The following is an 18495-nucleotide window of genomic DNA, read 5'->3' on the forward strand; positions in this document are numbered from 1 at the left end:
TAATTCCATCCTTTCTTGCTTCTCACTAACCCCCCCCCTCACTAATTCACTGTCTACATCCCTGCCTCTCACTGACTTCCTCCCTGCCTCTCTCCATCCTGCCTTGCCTCTCACTGCCTCCCTGCCTCTTTCCATCCTTCCTTGCCTCTCACTACCTCCCTCCCTGCTTTTCTCCATCCATCCTTGCCTCTCTCTGCCTCCCTCACTGATTCAATGTCTCTCACTGTCTTCCTACCTCCCTCACTGGCTCACAACTTTCCACAGATTTGCTGTTCCTTCACTACTTTCAATTCATATACAGTAGGGCCTTGCTTTACGGCATTTCACCTTCCGGTGTTCCGCTAATACAGCGATTTCAAATTATGACCAAAACTTGCTATACAGCAAGTGGTTTGTTTACATTCTCGGTGAGCATATCTCTCTATCATGTCTGGAAATTTTCCAAAATTTCAAGTGTTTTAAAGTTATGTGTACCTATACCTAAATATACTTTCACACTGTACTGGTATGCAGGTACACACTAAAATCACTAAGAGTCTCTCTACTCTTGATGCCATATAATCTCTTGGGCACATTAAATGTCATATATTACATTAATATAGACATTCCCATTAATCCATCTATGATATTTTTTCAAAATTATAAAATAAACACACTACATAACTTAGAAACATGATACATACAACCAAAGTATAAAAATTGACATAAATATGACATTTTTTTACCAAGTGGTTTATAGGAGTGTCACAAGAATTACGTTTTCTCTAGTCAAACACCAGTTACTTAACTGTAGAAAAATATTCTTTTCGTATGCCTTCACTCTATCTATACTACTCACAACCCTTTGGGTTTAGCGCTTCTTTTTTTTATGATTATAATAATAATAGTGTCAGACGAATTACGTTTTCTCTAGTCAAACACCAGTTACTTAACTGTAGAAAAATATTCTCTTCGTATGCCTTCACTCTATCTATAGCTATTCATGACCCTTTGGGTTTAGCGCTTCTTTTTTATTATGATTATAATACATGTAATAGTAATAATAATAATTTGTAATAATAATAATAATTTGTCACAGCATCATTCCTTCTAAAAATGGTCTTTATTTATTCTACTATATCACTGTGGAGACAACTTGTACACAATGTAAGGTGTTTGTATGAACGTGTATCAACCATAACCAGACATGTTTGTTTACATAAGTACTCTGCGGCTCTGTCATCTTACTCATTCTCTCTCTCTCTCTCGTTTATTTGTTTTTATCTCGCTTACTCACTTCTCACCCTACATGAAGACTAAAATATTTTAAGGTAAATAATGAGTGTACTGTACTACAGTGGACCCCCCGCATACCGCTGGCATCACGTAACGTTAAATCCGCATACCGATACATTTTATCGCTAAGATTTTGCCTCGCATACCGCTAAAAAACCCGCTCAACGCTATTCGTCTGAGAAGCATCTAATGTGCGGCCTGAGCCAGCCTCACATGTTCCACCGGTGGCAATGTTTACAAGCCAGCCTCCGCGGTAAAATCCAAGCATACAATCGGAACATTTCATATTATTACAGCGTTTTTGGTGATTTTATACATAAATAACCCGCACATAAAAGAGAGAAGCTTACGACGGCGTTTCGGTCCGACTTGGACCATTGACAAAGTCACACTAACAGAGGTGGAACAGGACGGCTATATATAGGCAGGAAGAGGTGGTGGTAGTGGTGGTGGTGGTGGTGGTAGTAGTAGTAGTAGTAGTAGTAGTAGTAGTAGTAGTAGTAGTAGTAGTAGTAGTAGTAGTAGTAGTAGTAGTAGTAGTAGTAGTAGTAGTAGTAGTAGTAGTAGTAGTAGTAGTAGTAGTAGTAGTAGTAGTAGTAGTAGTAGTAGTAGTAGTAGTAGTAGTAGTAGTAGTAGTAGTAGTAGTAGTAGTAGTAGTAGTAGTAGTAGTAGTAGTAGTAGTAGTAGTAGTAGTAGTAGTAGTAGTAGTAGTAGTAGTAGTAGTAGTAGTAGTAGTAGTAGTAGTAGTAGTAGTAGTAGTAGTAGTAGTAGTAGTAGTAGTAGTAGTAGTAGTAGTAGTAGTAGTAGTAGTAGTAGTAGTAGTAGTAGTAGTAGAATTGTATATAATACCGACAAGATGAAATTAAGACACATGCACAACACCCGGGCATCCCCATCGTAGACGTTTCGCCATCCAGCCAGCCACTGGATGGCGAAACGTCCACAACAAAGACAACCAGACGCCGCACATGTGTCTTAATTTCATCAGTAGTTGTAGTAGTAGTAGAAGAAGAAGAGGTAGTAGTAGTGGTAGAAGTGGGAAATAAGGATGACGAGCCAGTCAAAAACAAAGGAAGGGGAGCACTGCAAGAGAGCTAGATGCCCACAGAGGGAGAGCAAGCGCACAGAGGTGCGTGAAAGGGGAAGTGGTGAAATAAAATAAATGAAGAAGGAACAGAAACACGAGACAGGAGAGAGAAAGACAACCCAGAGGAGAAAAGGAAAGAGGAAAGAGGAAGAGGAAGAAGAAAAAGAAAGAAAAAATGAGGATTCAGGTTAAGTCACGGGTGTTCTGAAGTTTGGAGCATTTTACAATGTAGTGGGAGAGGAAGGCATCTACAGAGACGAAGCCAGGGCTAAGGTTCATACAAGGAAAGTTGTATATTAGAGAGGATTCAACTAGACGGTGACTGTTCGAGTTGGAAGAAGGGAAGACAGTTTTAGCAGAAGACCAGTCAATAGGATGGCTATGATCTCTGACGTGACAGAAAAGAGCATTGTTAGCGTCGGCAAGCCTAACACTATTTTTGTGCTCCCTAAGTCTGTCAGAAAGAGATCGACCAGTTTCTCCGAAGTATTGAAGAGGACAGGAGGAGCAAGAAATAGAGTAGACACCAGGAACATCTGTAGAGGGAGGAGAGGTATGAACGAGATTAGTGCGAAGAGTGTTAGTCTGGCGGATGTCTAAGGGACGGAGAGAATTATTGAGATTAGAAAGACCGGAAATGTAGGGAAGGCAGAGGATAGAAGAGTTCCCATGAGTAGAGAGTTTGGGAGAGAAGAAATTGCGTTTAGCACGTGAGAGGGCAGAGTCTATGAAATGGGAAGGGCAGCCAAGACAGGAGAACGAATTATGAAGAGTGGAAATTTCTGCTGGAAGGAACTGAGGATCACAGATGCGGAGGGCACGGAGAAAGAGGGAGATAAGAACACTTTTCTTGACAGGGGAAGCATGTCTGGTTGTCTTTGTTGTGGACGTTTCGCCATCCAGTGGCTGGCTGGATGGCGAAACGTCTATGATGGGGATGCCCGGGTGTTGTGCATGTGTCTTAATTTCATCTTGTCGGTATTATATACAATTCTTGTACTACTACTACTACTACCTCCACCTCTTCCTGCCTATATATAGCCGTGCTGCTCCACCTCTGTTAGTGTGACTTTGTCAATGGTCCAAGTCGGACCGAAATGTCGTCGTAAGCTTCTCTCTTTTATGTGCGGGTTATTTGTGTATCGTTCCAGTCACGGTATTGTGCCTTTTTGTTATTCATATATTTGGTGATTTTATCTGCAAAATAAGTGACCATGGGCCCCAAGAAAGCTTCTAGTGCCAACCCTGTGGTAAAAAGGGTGAGAAATATTATCAAAATACTGTGGTACCATGGTCAACTGCTGATGCTGCTGCTGCTGTAGCACTGTCAACTGCTGCTGCTGCTGTATCACCGTCAGCTGCTGCTGCTGCTGTACCACCGTCAGCTGCTGATGCTGCTGTAGTACCGTCTGCTGCTGCTGTAGCACCGTCTGCTGCTGCTGTAGCACTGTCAGCTGCTGCTGTAGCACTGTCAGCTGCTGCTGCTGCTGCACTGCCAGCTGCTGCTGCTGTAGCACCGTCAGCTGCTGCTGCTGCTGTACCACCATCAGCTGCTGCTGCTGCTGTAGTACCATCTGCTGCTGCTGTAGCAACGTCTGCTGCTGCTGTAGCACTGTCAGCTGCTGCTGTAGCACTGTCAGCTGCTGCTGCTGCTGCTGCTGCTGTAGCACCATTGTTGGTGTGGCTTATTGAGAATACCAAGAAACAATTAACCCCAGAGGGTTAGCCACCCAGGATAACCCAAAAAAGTCAGTGTCATCGAAGACTGTCTAACTTATTTCCATTGGGGTCCTTAATCTTGTCTCCCAGGATGCAACCCACACCAGTCAACTAACACCCAGGTGAACAGGGAAAAATGCCTGGAACTAGTGCTCATATTGGTGAATTTAAAGCCAGCAAAGGTTGGTTTGAGAGATTTAAGAATCGTAGTGGCATACACAGTGTGATAAGGCCTGTTCTGGAAGAAAATGCCAAACAGGATCTACAGTACTCAGGAGGAAAAGGCATTCCCAGGACACAGTGTCTCCTCAGTCATTGCTGCATCTTCAATAAAGGTAAGTGTCATTTATTCTTCATTTAGTAGAGTAGTACATGCACAATATATATTGTGCATGTACTACTCTACTATTGTGCATGTATCCTTCTCTTTGTGTGTAGGAAAATGTATATTTCATGTGGTAAAATTTTTTTGTTCATACTTTTGGGTGTCTTGCACGGATTAATTTGATTTCCATTATTTCTTATGGGGAAAATTCATTCGCATAACGATAATTTCGCATAACAATGAGCTCTCAGGAACGGATTAATATCGTTATGCGGGGGTCCACTGTACATGCATTTTATCACTCTAGGGCACTTTAAATGTTGTAGTAGGTGAAGTGGCCAGGCAGGCTACCATACTTCCCACATGACTTTGTACAAATAAATACTTTTCACCTCTCACCCTACATTAAGACCATTAACTCTACAAATATTTTAAGGTAAGAAATGAGTGAACTGTTATTTATTTTTATTATCACACAGGCCGATTCCCACCAAGGCAGGGTGGCCTGAAAAAGAAAAACCTTCACCATCATTCACTCCATCACTGTCTTGCCAGAAGGGTGCTTTACACTACAGTTTTTAAACTGCAACATTAACACCCCTCCTTCAGAGTGCAGGCACTGTACTTCCCATCTCCAGGACTCAAGTCCGGCCTGCCGGTTTCCCTGAACCCCTTCATAAATGTTACTTTGCTCACACTCCAACAGCACGTCAAGTATTAAAAACCATTTGTCTCCATTCACTCCTATCAAACACGCTCACGCATGCCTGCTGGAAGTCCAAGCCCCTCGTACACAAAACCTCCTTTACCCCCTCCCTCCAACCTTTCCTAGGCCGACCCCTACCCCGCCTTCCTTCCACTACAGACTGATACACTCTTGAAGTCACTCTGTTTCGCTCCATTCTCTCTACATGTCCGAACCACCTCAACAACCCTTCCTCAGCCCTCTGGACAACAGTTTTGGTAATCCCGCACCTCCTCCTAACTTCCAAACTACGAATTCTCTGCATTATATTCACACCACACATTGCCCTCAGACATGACAGCTCCACTGCCTCCAGCCTTCTCCTCGCTGCAACATTCATCACCCATGCTTCACACCCATATAAGAGCGTTGGTAAAACTATACTCTCATACATTCCCCTCTTTGCCTCCAAGGACAAAGTTCTTTGTCTCCACAGACTCCTAACTGCACCACTCACCCTTTTCCCCTCATCAATTCTATGATTCACCTCATCTTTCATAGACCCATCCGCTGACACGTCCACTCCCAAATATCTGAATACATTCACCTCCTCCATACTCTCTCCCTCCAATCTGATATCCAATCTTTCATCACCTAATCTTTTTGTTATCCTCATAACCTTACTCTTTTCTGTATTCACTTTTAATTTTCTTCTTTTGCACACCCTACCAAATTCATCCACCAATCTCTGCAACTTCTCTTCAGAATCTCCCAAGAGCACAGTGTCATCAGCAAAGAGCAACTGTGACAGCTCCCATTTTATGTGTGATTCTTTATCTTTTAACTCCACGCCTCTTGCCAAGACCCTCGCATTTACATCTCTTACAACCCCATCTATAAATATATTAAACAACCACGGTGACATCACACATCCTTGTCTAAGGCCTACTTTTACTGGGACATAATTTCCCTCTTTCCTACATACTCTAACTTGAGCCTCACTATCCTCGTAAAATCTCTTCACTGCTTTCAGTAACCTACCTCCTACACCATACACCTGCAACATCTGCAGGTGTATGGTGTATATGCATTTTATCACTCTAGAGCACTTTAAGCATCATAGTATATTATGTGGGGGTGAGGTGGCCAGGAGGACTACCATACCTACCACACCTGACTTCTTACAGTAAATACTACTCACCTTTTGCCCTACATTAAGACAATAAATACTTTGAGGTAAATAATGAGTGTAATGTGTGTAGTTTACTTTTTATTGTTTTTAATGCCTAGTTCTATTGCTAACTTAATATATGATAGTGCAAACTTGCCATCTGGCATTTATATTCATTTATAAATGGAAAAAAATGGTGTTCTACTTTCCGGCAATGTCTGCTTTGTGGCAGCACCCTGGAACCTAACCTGTCGTATAAGTGGGGGCCTACTGTATGCATAAAAGCTCTTTTTGAGATTATTGGAGATCTGTACTGAAGATTTATTATTAATGTAGTGTTAGTGATTGGGTTGCAGTAACGTTAGGTTGGGAGGAGGGGCAGTACTGTTAAGGCAGGGAGCTGGGTTGGTATACAGTGGAACCTCAAAAATCGAACTTAATCCGTTCCAGGAGCTAGTTCAAAATTCGAAAAGTCTGAAATTCGAAGCAATATTTCCCATAAGAAATAATGGAAATACAATTAATCCATTCCAGAAACCCAAAAATATTCACACAAAAAATACATTTTATAGAGATTAATTACAGTTTTACATACAACAAATACTATAGTTTTTAATTATGTATAGTAATACATATAAAATAACATTTTTACTTACCTTTATTGAAGATTGGTGATGGCATCTGGAAGATAGGGAGGAGGAGAGAGGGAGTTGGGGTTAGTGTTTGGAAGGAGAATCCCCCTCCATGAGGACTTCAGGTGAAACCCTCTCTGGAGTTACTTCCCTTCTCTGTCTTTTAATGCCACTAGGACCAGCTTGAGAGTCACTGGACATCTGTCTCACAAAATAACTATCCACAGTCCTCTGTTTCTGGTGCCTCTTTAACATTTCCCTAAAATGGGACATGGTTCTGTCACTGAACTTGTTGCAAAGATGGCTTGTTTCAGCTTGCTCAGGGTGGTACTTTTGCACAAACATTTGGACATCATTCCACTTGGCACAAATCTCTTTAATCTTTGAAGAAGGCACCTCATCCACTCCCTCTTCCTCCTCCTCTGAAGCAAGTTCCTCAGCTGTGGTCTGATACTGCTCCAGATGAACCTCTTGCAGCTCTTCAGTGGTTAGCTCTTCCCTGTGGTCCTCCACCAACTCTTCCACATCCTCACCACTCACCTCCAACCCCAGGGTGTTCCCCAATGCCACAATAGAGTCCACAACAGGCAGAGGGTGAGCTGGGTCAGGGTCAGGGTCAGCCTCAAACCCTTCAAAATTCCTCTTTTGGACACAATCTGGCCACAATTGTCTCCAAGCAGAGTTCAAAGTCCTGGAAGTCACTCCCTCCCAAGCCTTACCTATAAGGCTTATGGAGCTGTAGATGTTGAAGTGATTCCTCCAGAACTCTCTTAGGGTCAACTTTGTGTCTGTGGTCACTTCAAAGCACTTTTCAAACACTGCTTTTGTGTAGAGTTTTTTGAAGTTAGAAATGACCTGCTGGTCCATGGGCTGGAGGAGAGGAGTGGTGTTAGGAGGCAAGAACTTCACTTTTATAAAACTGAAGTCCTTAGACAAGAGGTCTAATAAGTTTGGAGGATGAGCAGGAGCATTGTCCATTAACAGGAGGCACTTGAAGGGCAATTTCTTTTCCTGGAGGTATTTTTTCACACTGGGGAGAAACACTTCATAGACCCACTCTTTGTCTTGTGACCCATGCCTTATGATTAGCTTTCCACAAGATACATAACTTGTTCTTAAAGACATTGTTTTTCTTAAACACTCTGGGATTTTCTGAATGATACACAAGTAAAGGCTTCACTTTAAAATCACCACTAGCATTAGCACAGAACAAAAGAGTAAGCCTGTCTTTCATAGGTTTGTGTCCTGGCAGTGCCTTTTCCTCCTGTGTGATGAAGGTCCTTTTTGGCATTTTCTTCCAAAACAAGCCTGTTTCGTCACAATTAAACACTTGTTCAGGTTTGAATTCTTCGCTGTCTATGTACCCCTTAAACTCCTGTACAAACTTCTCAGCTGCCTGTTTGTCTGAACTGGCTGCCTCACCATGTCTTACAACATTGTGTATGCCACTATGCTTCTTAAATCTGTCAAACCAGCCTCTGCTGGCCTTAAATTCACTATCAGCACTGGTTCCAGGAGTTTTCTGTACCAGATCGGCATGCAACTTCCTTGCCTTTTCGCAAATAATCGTCTCTGAAACGCTATCACCTGCAATCTCTTTATCCTTGATCCACACCAGCAACAACTTCTCAACCTCTTCAACTATTTGTGGTCTTTTTTTGGTTAACATATTAACACCTTTCGCAACATCAGCTTCCTTGATTTGTTCTTTCTTTGACAGGACAGAACCGATGGTCGACCTTTTTTTCCCATACATCCTGGCAAGCTCAACAAGTCTCACACCACTCTCATACTTCTCTATTATTTCCTTCTTCACATCTATGGTTTCTCACTTTCTTTACCACAGGGGTACCACTAGCAAGTTTCTTTGGGCTCATGGCAGCTTATTTCACAGCCCCACAAGCACTAAACACAACGAAATAATCGTAAAATGTGTGAATGAGAGCGCAGGTTAGTGTTCACTCAAGCATAAACAAAGCTAGACTGCTCACGGCGTCTGCGCGGCGATGCAGACAGAGCGGGCCCGCGGACATGTCCCGTACCCAGTGGTCCGAAAATAGGGGCGAGTTCGATAATAGGGACACAGTTTGTCCAAAAAAATGGTCCTATTTTCGAAACATTCGATATGTGATACGTTCGATTTTTGAGGTTCCACTGTATCTGGAAATCCAGGAGGGATGTTCCTGCCCACAGAATGTTCAGTTTATTTATTTATTTATTTATTTACTTATTTATTTATGTCTTTGCAAATACAGTAGTACATTTGAGATTATGTATTTACAAGAATGGGTTGCAATGCAAAGAGAGCCTCTATTATGCCTAGGCATTATGGGCCAACTTAACATTATTGGCTTACTGACTACTTAACACTAATAATTATATCATAGCTGTGCAGTAGAATATTAATTATATCATAGTTGTACAGTAGATTATTAATTATAAGTGAGTCTAATTTATATAAGACAAAAGATATACAGTGGACCCTCGACTAACGATATTAAGTGGTACCCGAGAACGAATATCGTTAGTCGAGTTTTTTTATCGTTAGTCGAGGCAACATGTTAGCGTTAACATATATCGTTAGTTGAATTTAACGTTAGACGATGCCATCGTTGGTCGAGGGTCCACTGTATTCATATATTCAAAAATGCTTTTTGTGAAAACAATGATTCAATTATATTCCTGTCAACAATGGATAAAAGGTTCAAAAGTAATTGTTGAAATTATGATGTGGGAATACATAATTGAGTATATGAGTACTGAGTATTTAGCATTTAGTCTAGGGTGATTAAGTGGCTTTTGAAAAGAGTCTTAAATTGATTTTCAGACTGGGTTACTTTAGTATCTTCTGGTAATGAATTCCATATTTTGGGGCCCTTTATGTGAAGTTTTTACAGTGTGATATGGACACGAGGTACATCAAAAAGAGATCTGTCTAGTGTTATGGTCATGTGTCCTGTTAAGGTTGGTGAGGAGAAGTTTGAGTGGAGGGTTTATATTTGCATGTATTGTTCTGTGTATGTAGTAGGCACATGAATAAGTATGGATGTTCTTAATGGTGAGCAGATTTAGACTTCTGAAAATTAGTGGAGTATGCTGGCAGGAGTGGGAATTTGTTATCATTCTGACTGCTGCCTTTTGCTGGGTTATTAGAGGTCTTAGGTGATTTAATGTTGTTGATCCCCATGCACAAATTCCATATATGAGATAAGGGTATATGAGTGACTGGTAGTTAGTGGTACAGTACCTAGTAATACCTACCTCATCTTTCCACTATCTTCACACACTACAGTACACACACCAATCTCCAACACCATCCCAGACACCCCTCTCACATTAACCCAGCCACCCACACTCTTGCATTCACCCATCTACCTACCCACCCTCTCACATTCATCCATCCACCCACCCTTTAATATTCAACCATCTACTCACCTACTTTACATTCACCCACCCTTTCACACTCACCTACCCTTTCACTTTCAACCACCTATTCACCACCTTCTCACATTCAGCCACCTACCTACCCACATTAACACAAACTTACCCTCTCTCATACCCACCTCTCACACCAACCCTATCAAATTCACCCTCTCTCAAGTACCCATCTACCACCCTCCCACCCATCTCTCATACCAACCCCTCACTCACCCACCCTCGCACCTACCTGCACATCCTCATGCCCTCTCTCAAGCTCACCCTCTTATTCCCACTTCTCACACCCTATCTCATACCTACCCCCCCCTCACACCCACCTTCTCACCCACCCACATTCAAACCATCTGATACCCACCCTCTCTCCAGAGGCATCGTAAAGGGGGCGGGGGGGGGGGGGTGACACCATTTAGGGGGTGACACCATAGAGCCTCTAAAGAAGGTGATAGAGGATTTTACATACTTGAAGGCAAGAAAATGTAAGATCAGATTCACTGAGGTGTTACCTGTACTCAAGGTCAAATGTAAGATCAGATTCACTGAGATGTTACCTGTACTCAAGGTCAAATGTAAGATCAGATTTACTGATATATTACCTGTACTCAAGGTCAAATGTAAAATCAGATTTACTGAGATGTTACCTGTACTCAAGGTCAAATGTAAAATCAGATTTACTGAGACGTTACCTGTGCTCAAGGTCAAATGTAAAATCAGATTTACCGAGATGTTACCTGTACTCAAGGTCAAATCGGAACAAGTGTTTCTCTGATATTGCAATGTTTTTCTTTATTTTTCAAGTTTTTTTTTTTGCATTGTTGAAGCTGAATAAATGTAGGATCTGTTGCCTGTACTCAAAGTGGTATTTGGGTTTATGTTTCCTCAATATTCTCCTGTTTGGTTTATGGCCCTTAAATGTTCTCGTTGCTAAACATTAGTCACTCACTGGTCATGCAGTAGTGACATAACTGGAGTTTACTCCCCCCATCCCCCCCTCCTTGAATTTCATGGGGGTGACACCAAAGATGCTGCCCCGGGTGACACCAGAGATTCCGCCCCGGGTGGCAACAACTCTAGCGACGCCTCTGCCTCTCTCATCACCTCCCACCCCTCATTCAACCAACTTCTCATACCCATTAATCATGCTCTCATTTTTCCACCTTCACACACTCGCATCTCCCACCCTCCCTCGCTCACACTTTCTCTTTTTCACTCCTAGCCCCTTTCACACCCACCCACTCACACACCACCTTCTCATACCCACCCACTGTCTCTCACACCCACTCACTATCTCTCAAATTCTCACTTTCCCTTTCTCACACCCTCCTTGTCCTCCTTGTACAGTAGTGTCTCCAGAACTAACCATCATGAAAAATAAATTTCATAATTCAGAAACAACAGAAAATTGGCAATCATGTACAACCCTTCCCCCATTAGTTTGTTGATAAGTGTTTTCGCTGTAATTCACAAAGCTTTAAATGCTGTTTAACAAACTTCAAAACTGGCATGAACTTTATTGTAAAATTGAATTGGTCATTGACTAGGTAGAGACAGTGACTGAATGAAAGCACAACAAATATAGAGGGCAAGGCACTAATTACCAGGAAGATTCATACACTAATTTAAAAACTAAGTAAAATGATGTGAATAAGACTGTGGAGAAAGGAAGAATGGAAAAGGCAGTGTACAGCTTACAGTGATGTAATGCTAGAGTTGACCTGTTGCATTGTGCGCCGAACGCCTGCATAGTCCCGGTAATGATGCCAGCCCTGAAGCTCACTGCTCACTTTCTGGCACCCTCGTACACTTCCCATAATGCTCTGAAATAAATCAAATTAAAATGAAATACAGCAAATATAAGAAATATAAGGGGTAGGGGTCGGCCTAGGAAAGGTTGGAGGGAGGGGGTAAAGGAGGTTTTGTGTGCGAGGGGCTTGGACTTCCAGCAGGCATGCGTGAGCGTGTTTGATAGGAGTGAATGGAGACAAATGGTTTTTAATACTTGACGTGCTGATGGAGTGTGAGCAAAGTAACATTTATGAAGGGGTTCAGGGAAACCGGCAGGCCGGACTTGAGTCCTGGAGATGGGAAGTACAGTGCCTGCACTCTGAAGGAGGGGTGTTAATGTTGCAGTTTAAAAACTGTAGTGTAAAGCACCCTTCTGGCAAGACAGTGATGGAGTGAATGATGGTGAAAGTTTTTCTTTTTCGGGCCACCCTGCCTTGGTGGGAATCGGCCAGTGTGATAATAATAAAATAAATAATAAGAAAAATATTATGCTTTAAAACATTTTATATTCTGTGTGTATACTGTTTACAGTAGACCGTCATTTAACATGGTAGTTACGTTCCTGAAAAAGCCATGTTAGGTAAAAACCATGTTAGATGAACTGAAGAATTTATGAGAAAAATAGGGTGACGTTCCTGGGAGCCCCCCCCCCCCCAAAAAAAAAGCCAAACAACCTTTTTTTAGACCAACAGATCTTACAAAAATAAAAGCGAATATGCAATTGTAGTTCATTGTCGTGATGTATTATGTTGTTTTCACTGCTTAAGATTACAAATGCAACAGAAGTAAATTGTGGGTGCTGGTGTTTGTGGATGATTGTGAAGAGTGGAGAGTTATGCTGTGGCCCTACTGGGCTGAGGTGGATGGTAGAGGTTCTGGTACTGAAGTCGATGGTTGTACTCGAGTGTGCATAAATTCTGTAATGGATTTCTTTTCTATTTTACCCCACTGTACATTACAACTGACGGTAAGGCAACAGCTGCTCTAGACACCGTTTCAGGGTCCTCTTCAGTGAAAAAGTCTAAGTCAGTCAGTAAATTAGTCAAGTCAGTAAGTCAGTCAGTCAGTCAATTCAGTAAGTCAGTCAATTCAGTAAGTCAGTCAATTCAGTAAGTCAGTCAATTCAGTAAGTCAGTCAATTCAGTAAGTCAGTCAATTCAGTAAGTCAGTCAATTCAGTAAGTCAGTCAGCCAAGTCAGTAAGTCAGTCAGTCAAGTCAGTAAGTCAGTCAGTCAAGTCAGTAAGTCAGTCAGTCAAGTCAGTAAGTCAGTCAGTCAAGTCAGTAAGTCAGTCAGTTAATCAGTAAGTCAGTCAATTTGGTAAGTCAATCATTAAGTCAGTCAGTAAGTCAGTCAGTCAATAAGTCAGTCAATAAGTCAGTCAATAAGTCAGTCAATAAGTCAGTCAATAAGTCAGTCAATAAGTCAGTCAATAAGTCAGTCAATAAGTCAGTCAATAAGTCAGTCAATAAGTCAGTCAGTAAGTCAGTCAGTAAGTCAGTCAGTAAGTCAGTCAGTAAGTCAGTCAGTAAGTCAGTCAGTAAGTTAGTCAGTAAGTCAGTCAGTAAGTCAGTCAGTAAGTCAGTCAGTAAGTCAGTCAGTAAGTCAGTCAGTAAGTCAGTCAGTAAGTCAGTCAGTAAGTCAGTCAGTAAGTCAGTCAGTAAGTCAGAAAGTCAGTCAGTCAGCAAGACAGTCAGTCATCACACAAACTCACATTTACCTCATTCTTATGTGCACTAAGTGAAGCTTCATTACAGCCATAGGCTACCTCTTGTCTAATATCTCTATTTTCTTCAGTAATTCTAAGACTTAAACGTTTATACCTTTTCTTCCCACTTTCAGCAACACTGGTATGCCTACTGGGTGCCATGATTCCTTGGCAGATACAAGATATGGTAATTAAAGATCAAAATACAATTCACAAACACAGCTAGCTTGCAGGAGAGAGGTGGAACTGAATGAGGAAATTTTTTTCAACGCCCGCAAACAAAATCATGTAAAGTTAATTTTATAAAGTGTTGTATAAAATTGTGCCACAATTTTTCAATCGTGCTATAACCAAATCGTGCCAAATAACTCATGTTAAATGACGGTCTACTGTATATAAATAATCCACATACAAGAATATAGAAATGCATGCAGAGTGTATTTTCGGTCTATCTAGAGGTTCTCCTTAGGAAATACTAAACTATTCACCAATAACCTGCACTTATGAGAAGACGATTCTTTGATATTAAGCTAGTAGTTGGAAGCTGTATTTGACATATCATATACACAAAAAGGAGCACTGCAGGAGGCCTACCAATGACTCCACCAAGCAATTTGTGCAATTCCACTGGCAAAACATTTCCAAACTATACTCCTCCCAAATTTGAATTTATTTGACTAAAGCAATTTTGAAGCCTCAAAACTTACTCTTTGTTTGTCAAATATTTTTTCAACAGGTTTGTCTAATTTAAGAAAGTACACTGTATTCATTATAGGCTCAAGATTTTTGTTTAAAGTAATGATTTGAGATTAGGAACACTATTAATTAAAAAATTCCCTTAACTTAGTGTTTGCCGAATGTTGCTGCACCCCATAAATGTTTTAGCATTATTGAAATTAATATCATGGTTCTCTGTATTTTTGTATCACAATGCACACAGTATCAACTATATGTTGATAGAGCCAATGCTTAAAATTAACACTTATCACAAATGATGAATGGAATCTTATAAATAGTATTATCTTTCAAATGTCTTAACAGTATGTATTCAAATTATTGAAAGCAATGTGATGTAGGAATCAACTGTTAAAAACAATGTGATGTAGGAGTCAACTGTTGAAAGCATTGTGATGTAAGAGTCAAATGTTGAAAGCAATGTGATGAAGGAATCAACTGTTTCACAGGTCAAGTCACAGCAGGACCTGGAGTTTACCTGGAGTTTACCTGGAGAGAGTTCCGGGGGTCAACGCCCCCGCGGCCCGGTCTGAGACCAGGCCTCCTGGTGGATCAGAGCCTGATCAACCAGGCTGTTGCTGCTGGCTGCACGCAAACCAACATACGAGCCACAGCCCGGCTGATCCGGAACTGACTTTAGGTGCTTGTCCAGTGCCAGCTTGAAGACTGCCAGGGGTCTGTTGGTAATCCCCCTTATGTGTGCTGGGAGGCAGTTGAACAGTCTCGGGCCCCTGACACTTATTGTATGGTCTCTTAACGTGCTAGTGACACCCCTGCTTTTCATTGGGGGGATGGTGCATCGTCTGCCAAGTCTTTTGCTTTCGTAGTGGGTGATTTTCGTGTGCAAGTTCGGTACTAGTCCCTCTAGGATTTTCCAGGTGTATATAATCATGTATCTCTCCCTCCTGCGTTCCAGGGAATACAGGTTTAGGAACCTCAAGCGCTCCCAATAATTGAGGTGTTTTATCTCCGTTATGCTCGCCGTGAAAGTTCTCTGTACATTTTCTAGGTCGGCAGTTTCACCTGCCTTGAAAGGTGCTGTTAGTGTGCAGCAATATTCCAGCCTAGATAGAACAAGTGACCTGAAGAGTGTCATCATGGGCTTGGCCTCCCTAGTTTTGAAGGTTCTCATTATCCATCCTGTCATTTTTCTAGCAGATGCGATTGATACAATGTTATGGTCCTTGAAGGTGAGATCCTCCGACATGTGAAACAACTTACTCCTAAATCACAGATTTAAGTTTGTCTAAAAATAGAAGAAAATAAAACTTCTCATTAGCCTCAGTATAAGAAAGAACACCAGGCTGTATGCTTAGCAAAGACCACTTCTCAGTATTATGTTGTGCAAATCTGTATGGTCTTGGGCTTTCAAAGATTGAACAAGGAGTTGCAAGAAAATAATTACAAGGGCAAGAAAGGATGGTTTGACAGAAATGCATTTGGTGACCAGTTTTATACACATTTCATCCTTGAAGTACACAAGCACTAGCTAGAGGTCCATAAACCAGATCCTAAGGATTTTAAGGCTCTTCTGTTGTTTGATAATGCATGTGCTCACCCACTGGGGCTGAAAACTTAAGCAGCAGAGATGGTAAAATTAAGGCCATTTTTCTGCCCCCTAATACCACCTTCCTGATCTAATTTATGGGACATGGGAAGGTTACTGTAGCCTGCAAGAGGCTGTACTAGTGTAGGTACTTTGAAGTACAGATACAAATACATTTAATAAGTATATTTAGGTACAGTTACACAAGGTGATTATAGTATTGAGCATAGTAACACGTTTAAATAACCTAGGATAACCCATTAAAGTCAAAGTAACTTATTAGCAGCCAAGCTATAAATATAGTAGAAATCATGATTATAGCTAAGAATTAAAAAACTTAATAACTGAGTAAAAATCAGCTGCAATATAAAGAAGTAACAAATTTCAAAGAAAATCTCCAAGACCGTAGGCATACTATCGAAGATATGGTACTATGTTCCACAGTCAGCCCTCAAGTGGCAAGAACCATCAGCATTAGCACAACACACATTTACCCCTATCTCACCTATGGAATTTGTGCATGGGGCTCAACAACAATAAATCATCTCAGACCACTAATTACCCAACAAAAGGCTGCAGTCAGAATGATAACAAATTCCCACTCCAGGCAGCACACTCCACCAATATTCAAAACTCCAGACTTACTCACCGTACAAAACATCCATACTTATTATTGCACCTATTACATACATAGAACACTAAACTCAGATATAAACCCTCCCCTCAAACTTCTCCTTACCAACCTCAACAGAACACACGACCATAACACAAGGCACAGATCACTCGTTGATGTTCCCCATGTCCATCTCACACTATGTAACAACTCAATTCACATAAAAGGCCCAAAAATCTGGAATTCCTTACCTGTGAATATAAAAGAAATACTGTCTGTTTATCAATTCAAGACTCTTCTTAAAAACCACTTACTCAACCACAACTCAATAAATATTGAATAACTGTGACCCTATCAAATTGTTTTTTTTTTAATTACATTACCTAATAGAATGCCCCATTCTCTTGAATGTACAGTAACTCATCTAATAACCACATGACCTGTTTCTGCACTATAAATCATGGATTTCACTCGATCTGATTCGATTACATTATACATTGTTATGCTACAAATTTGTACAACTTTAATGCTTCTTATTTGAAATACTCATTTGTACTTCATGTTGTAATTTGTTTACTGTAATTTTTATCACTAAATATATCATTGCTTAGTTAATCTTAAGTTAATTTTAAGCCTGCCCATAACGCTCTGCATACAAGGGGCTTTTGGCATGTACACCCAATCACTATATTTCTTTGTACAACTATGTATCATGTCCTAATAAAAAATAAAATAAAAAAAATTATAATAAAAATGATGCGCTAAACCTACAAGGGTCATACAGAACATGTAAGTACAATTATCATATAGTGTAAATTACCTAGGATAACCTAAAAATCAGTTTAATATAATGGATACACGTATGTCAGTTACACAAGAAATTACATTCCTCCCATTCTAACTTCACATAACATGCTGCTACGCCAACCTCCCTTTTGACTAGGTCTAGTTATAAATGGCTGTGTACTCAGGTAAACCGCATATGTATTTTGTTACATCTCCCCTGGTTCTTCTCTTCCAGTGTCGTTATATTTTAATTTTATTAGCCTCTCCTCGTACCTCAAAACCTACAAACATTTGACATAAATGTATAAACAAAAATATTTTCAAAGTTCGGGCTAGGAATGGGCACATAATATTGCATTTCACATTATTACCTTGAGAAAATCGTCTAAGGACCGACCCCCTGGGTAAGGGTTGAGGTTATCTACCATATTCGTGTCCATTACTGTTCGTCTTCGCTAAAAACACCACAACTGCCTGTACATCTACACGTGTCTTTCCTTCTTCCTCTTCTTCTTGTTGGGTTTGTAAAGGTCAGCGTCAGCTTACGCTGTATCCACCCCTGATTCCCATGTCAACGGAAGAGATATTGTCCAAAGCTGGCCAATATACTTCACCAGAGGTGTACTGGAATTAATAACTGAGTTTCCACATTACAAACTGATCCTTTGCCATACTTCTTGCTCTCAAGGTTGTAGAAACTATAACCGCACACAGTTTAACTGTAAATCATTTTTTCCTCGTTACTTGCTTTAAATAACATCAGATCTGAATGTAGCACGCTTGTGCCTGAAGCTAGGCGCAAGTTATAGATCTGGATCTGGATCTAGTTATGCACAAATTACTAAGAAATTGACTATAGTTAAGCTTTCGTGGATTCCCTCTCACATGGGCCTCCAGGACCATGACAAAGTTAATGAATTGGCTAAACAAGTATTAAATAAAGAGAATGCTGAGTTTTAGTTTAATATGTTTATTATGCACCCCATACCCATCC

At 40.9% G+C, this 18495-nt stretch overlaps 1 protein-coding gene across 2 annotated transcripts in view; it reads right to left on the reverse strand.

The window, feature by feature from the left end:
• Positions 1–18204, reverse strand: part of Rrp6 (exosome component Rrp6) — a 142582-nt gene extending 124378 nt beyond the window's left edge. The window contains exons 1-2 of one of the 2 annotated variants that reach the window (XM_053783791.2): positions 17873–18204; positions 12022–12146 (exon numbers count right to left, since the gene is read on the reverse strand). In XM_053783791.2, coding sequence (XP_053639766.1) covers positions 12022–12146; positions 17873–17941 — 194 coding nt within the window. In that variant the 5' untranslated portion in view covers positions 17942–18204. The remainder of the gene's footprint in view (positions 1–12021; positions 12147–17872) is intronic. The other variant, XM_053783790.2, reaches the window with a different exon arrangement.
• Between the last annotated feature and the right edge of the window lie 291 nt (positions 18205–18495).

This window comes from Cherax quadricarinatus, chromosome 33 (genome assembly GCF_038502225.1).
Source record: "Cherax quadricarinatus isolate ZL_2023a chromosome 33, ASM3850222v1, whole genome shotgun sequence".
In the NCBI taxonomy this organism is placed as follows: domain Eukaryota; kingdom Metazoa; phylum Arthropoda; class Malacostraca; order Decapoda; family Parastacidae; genus Cherax; species Cherax quadricarinatus.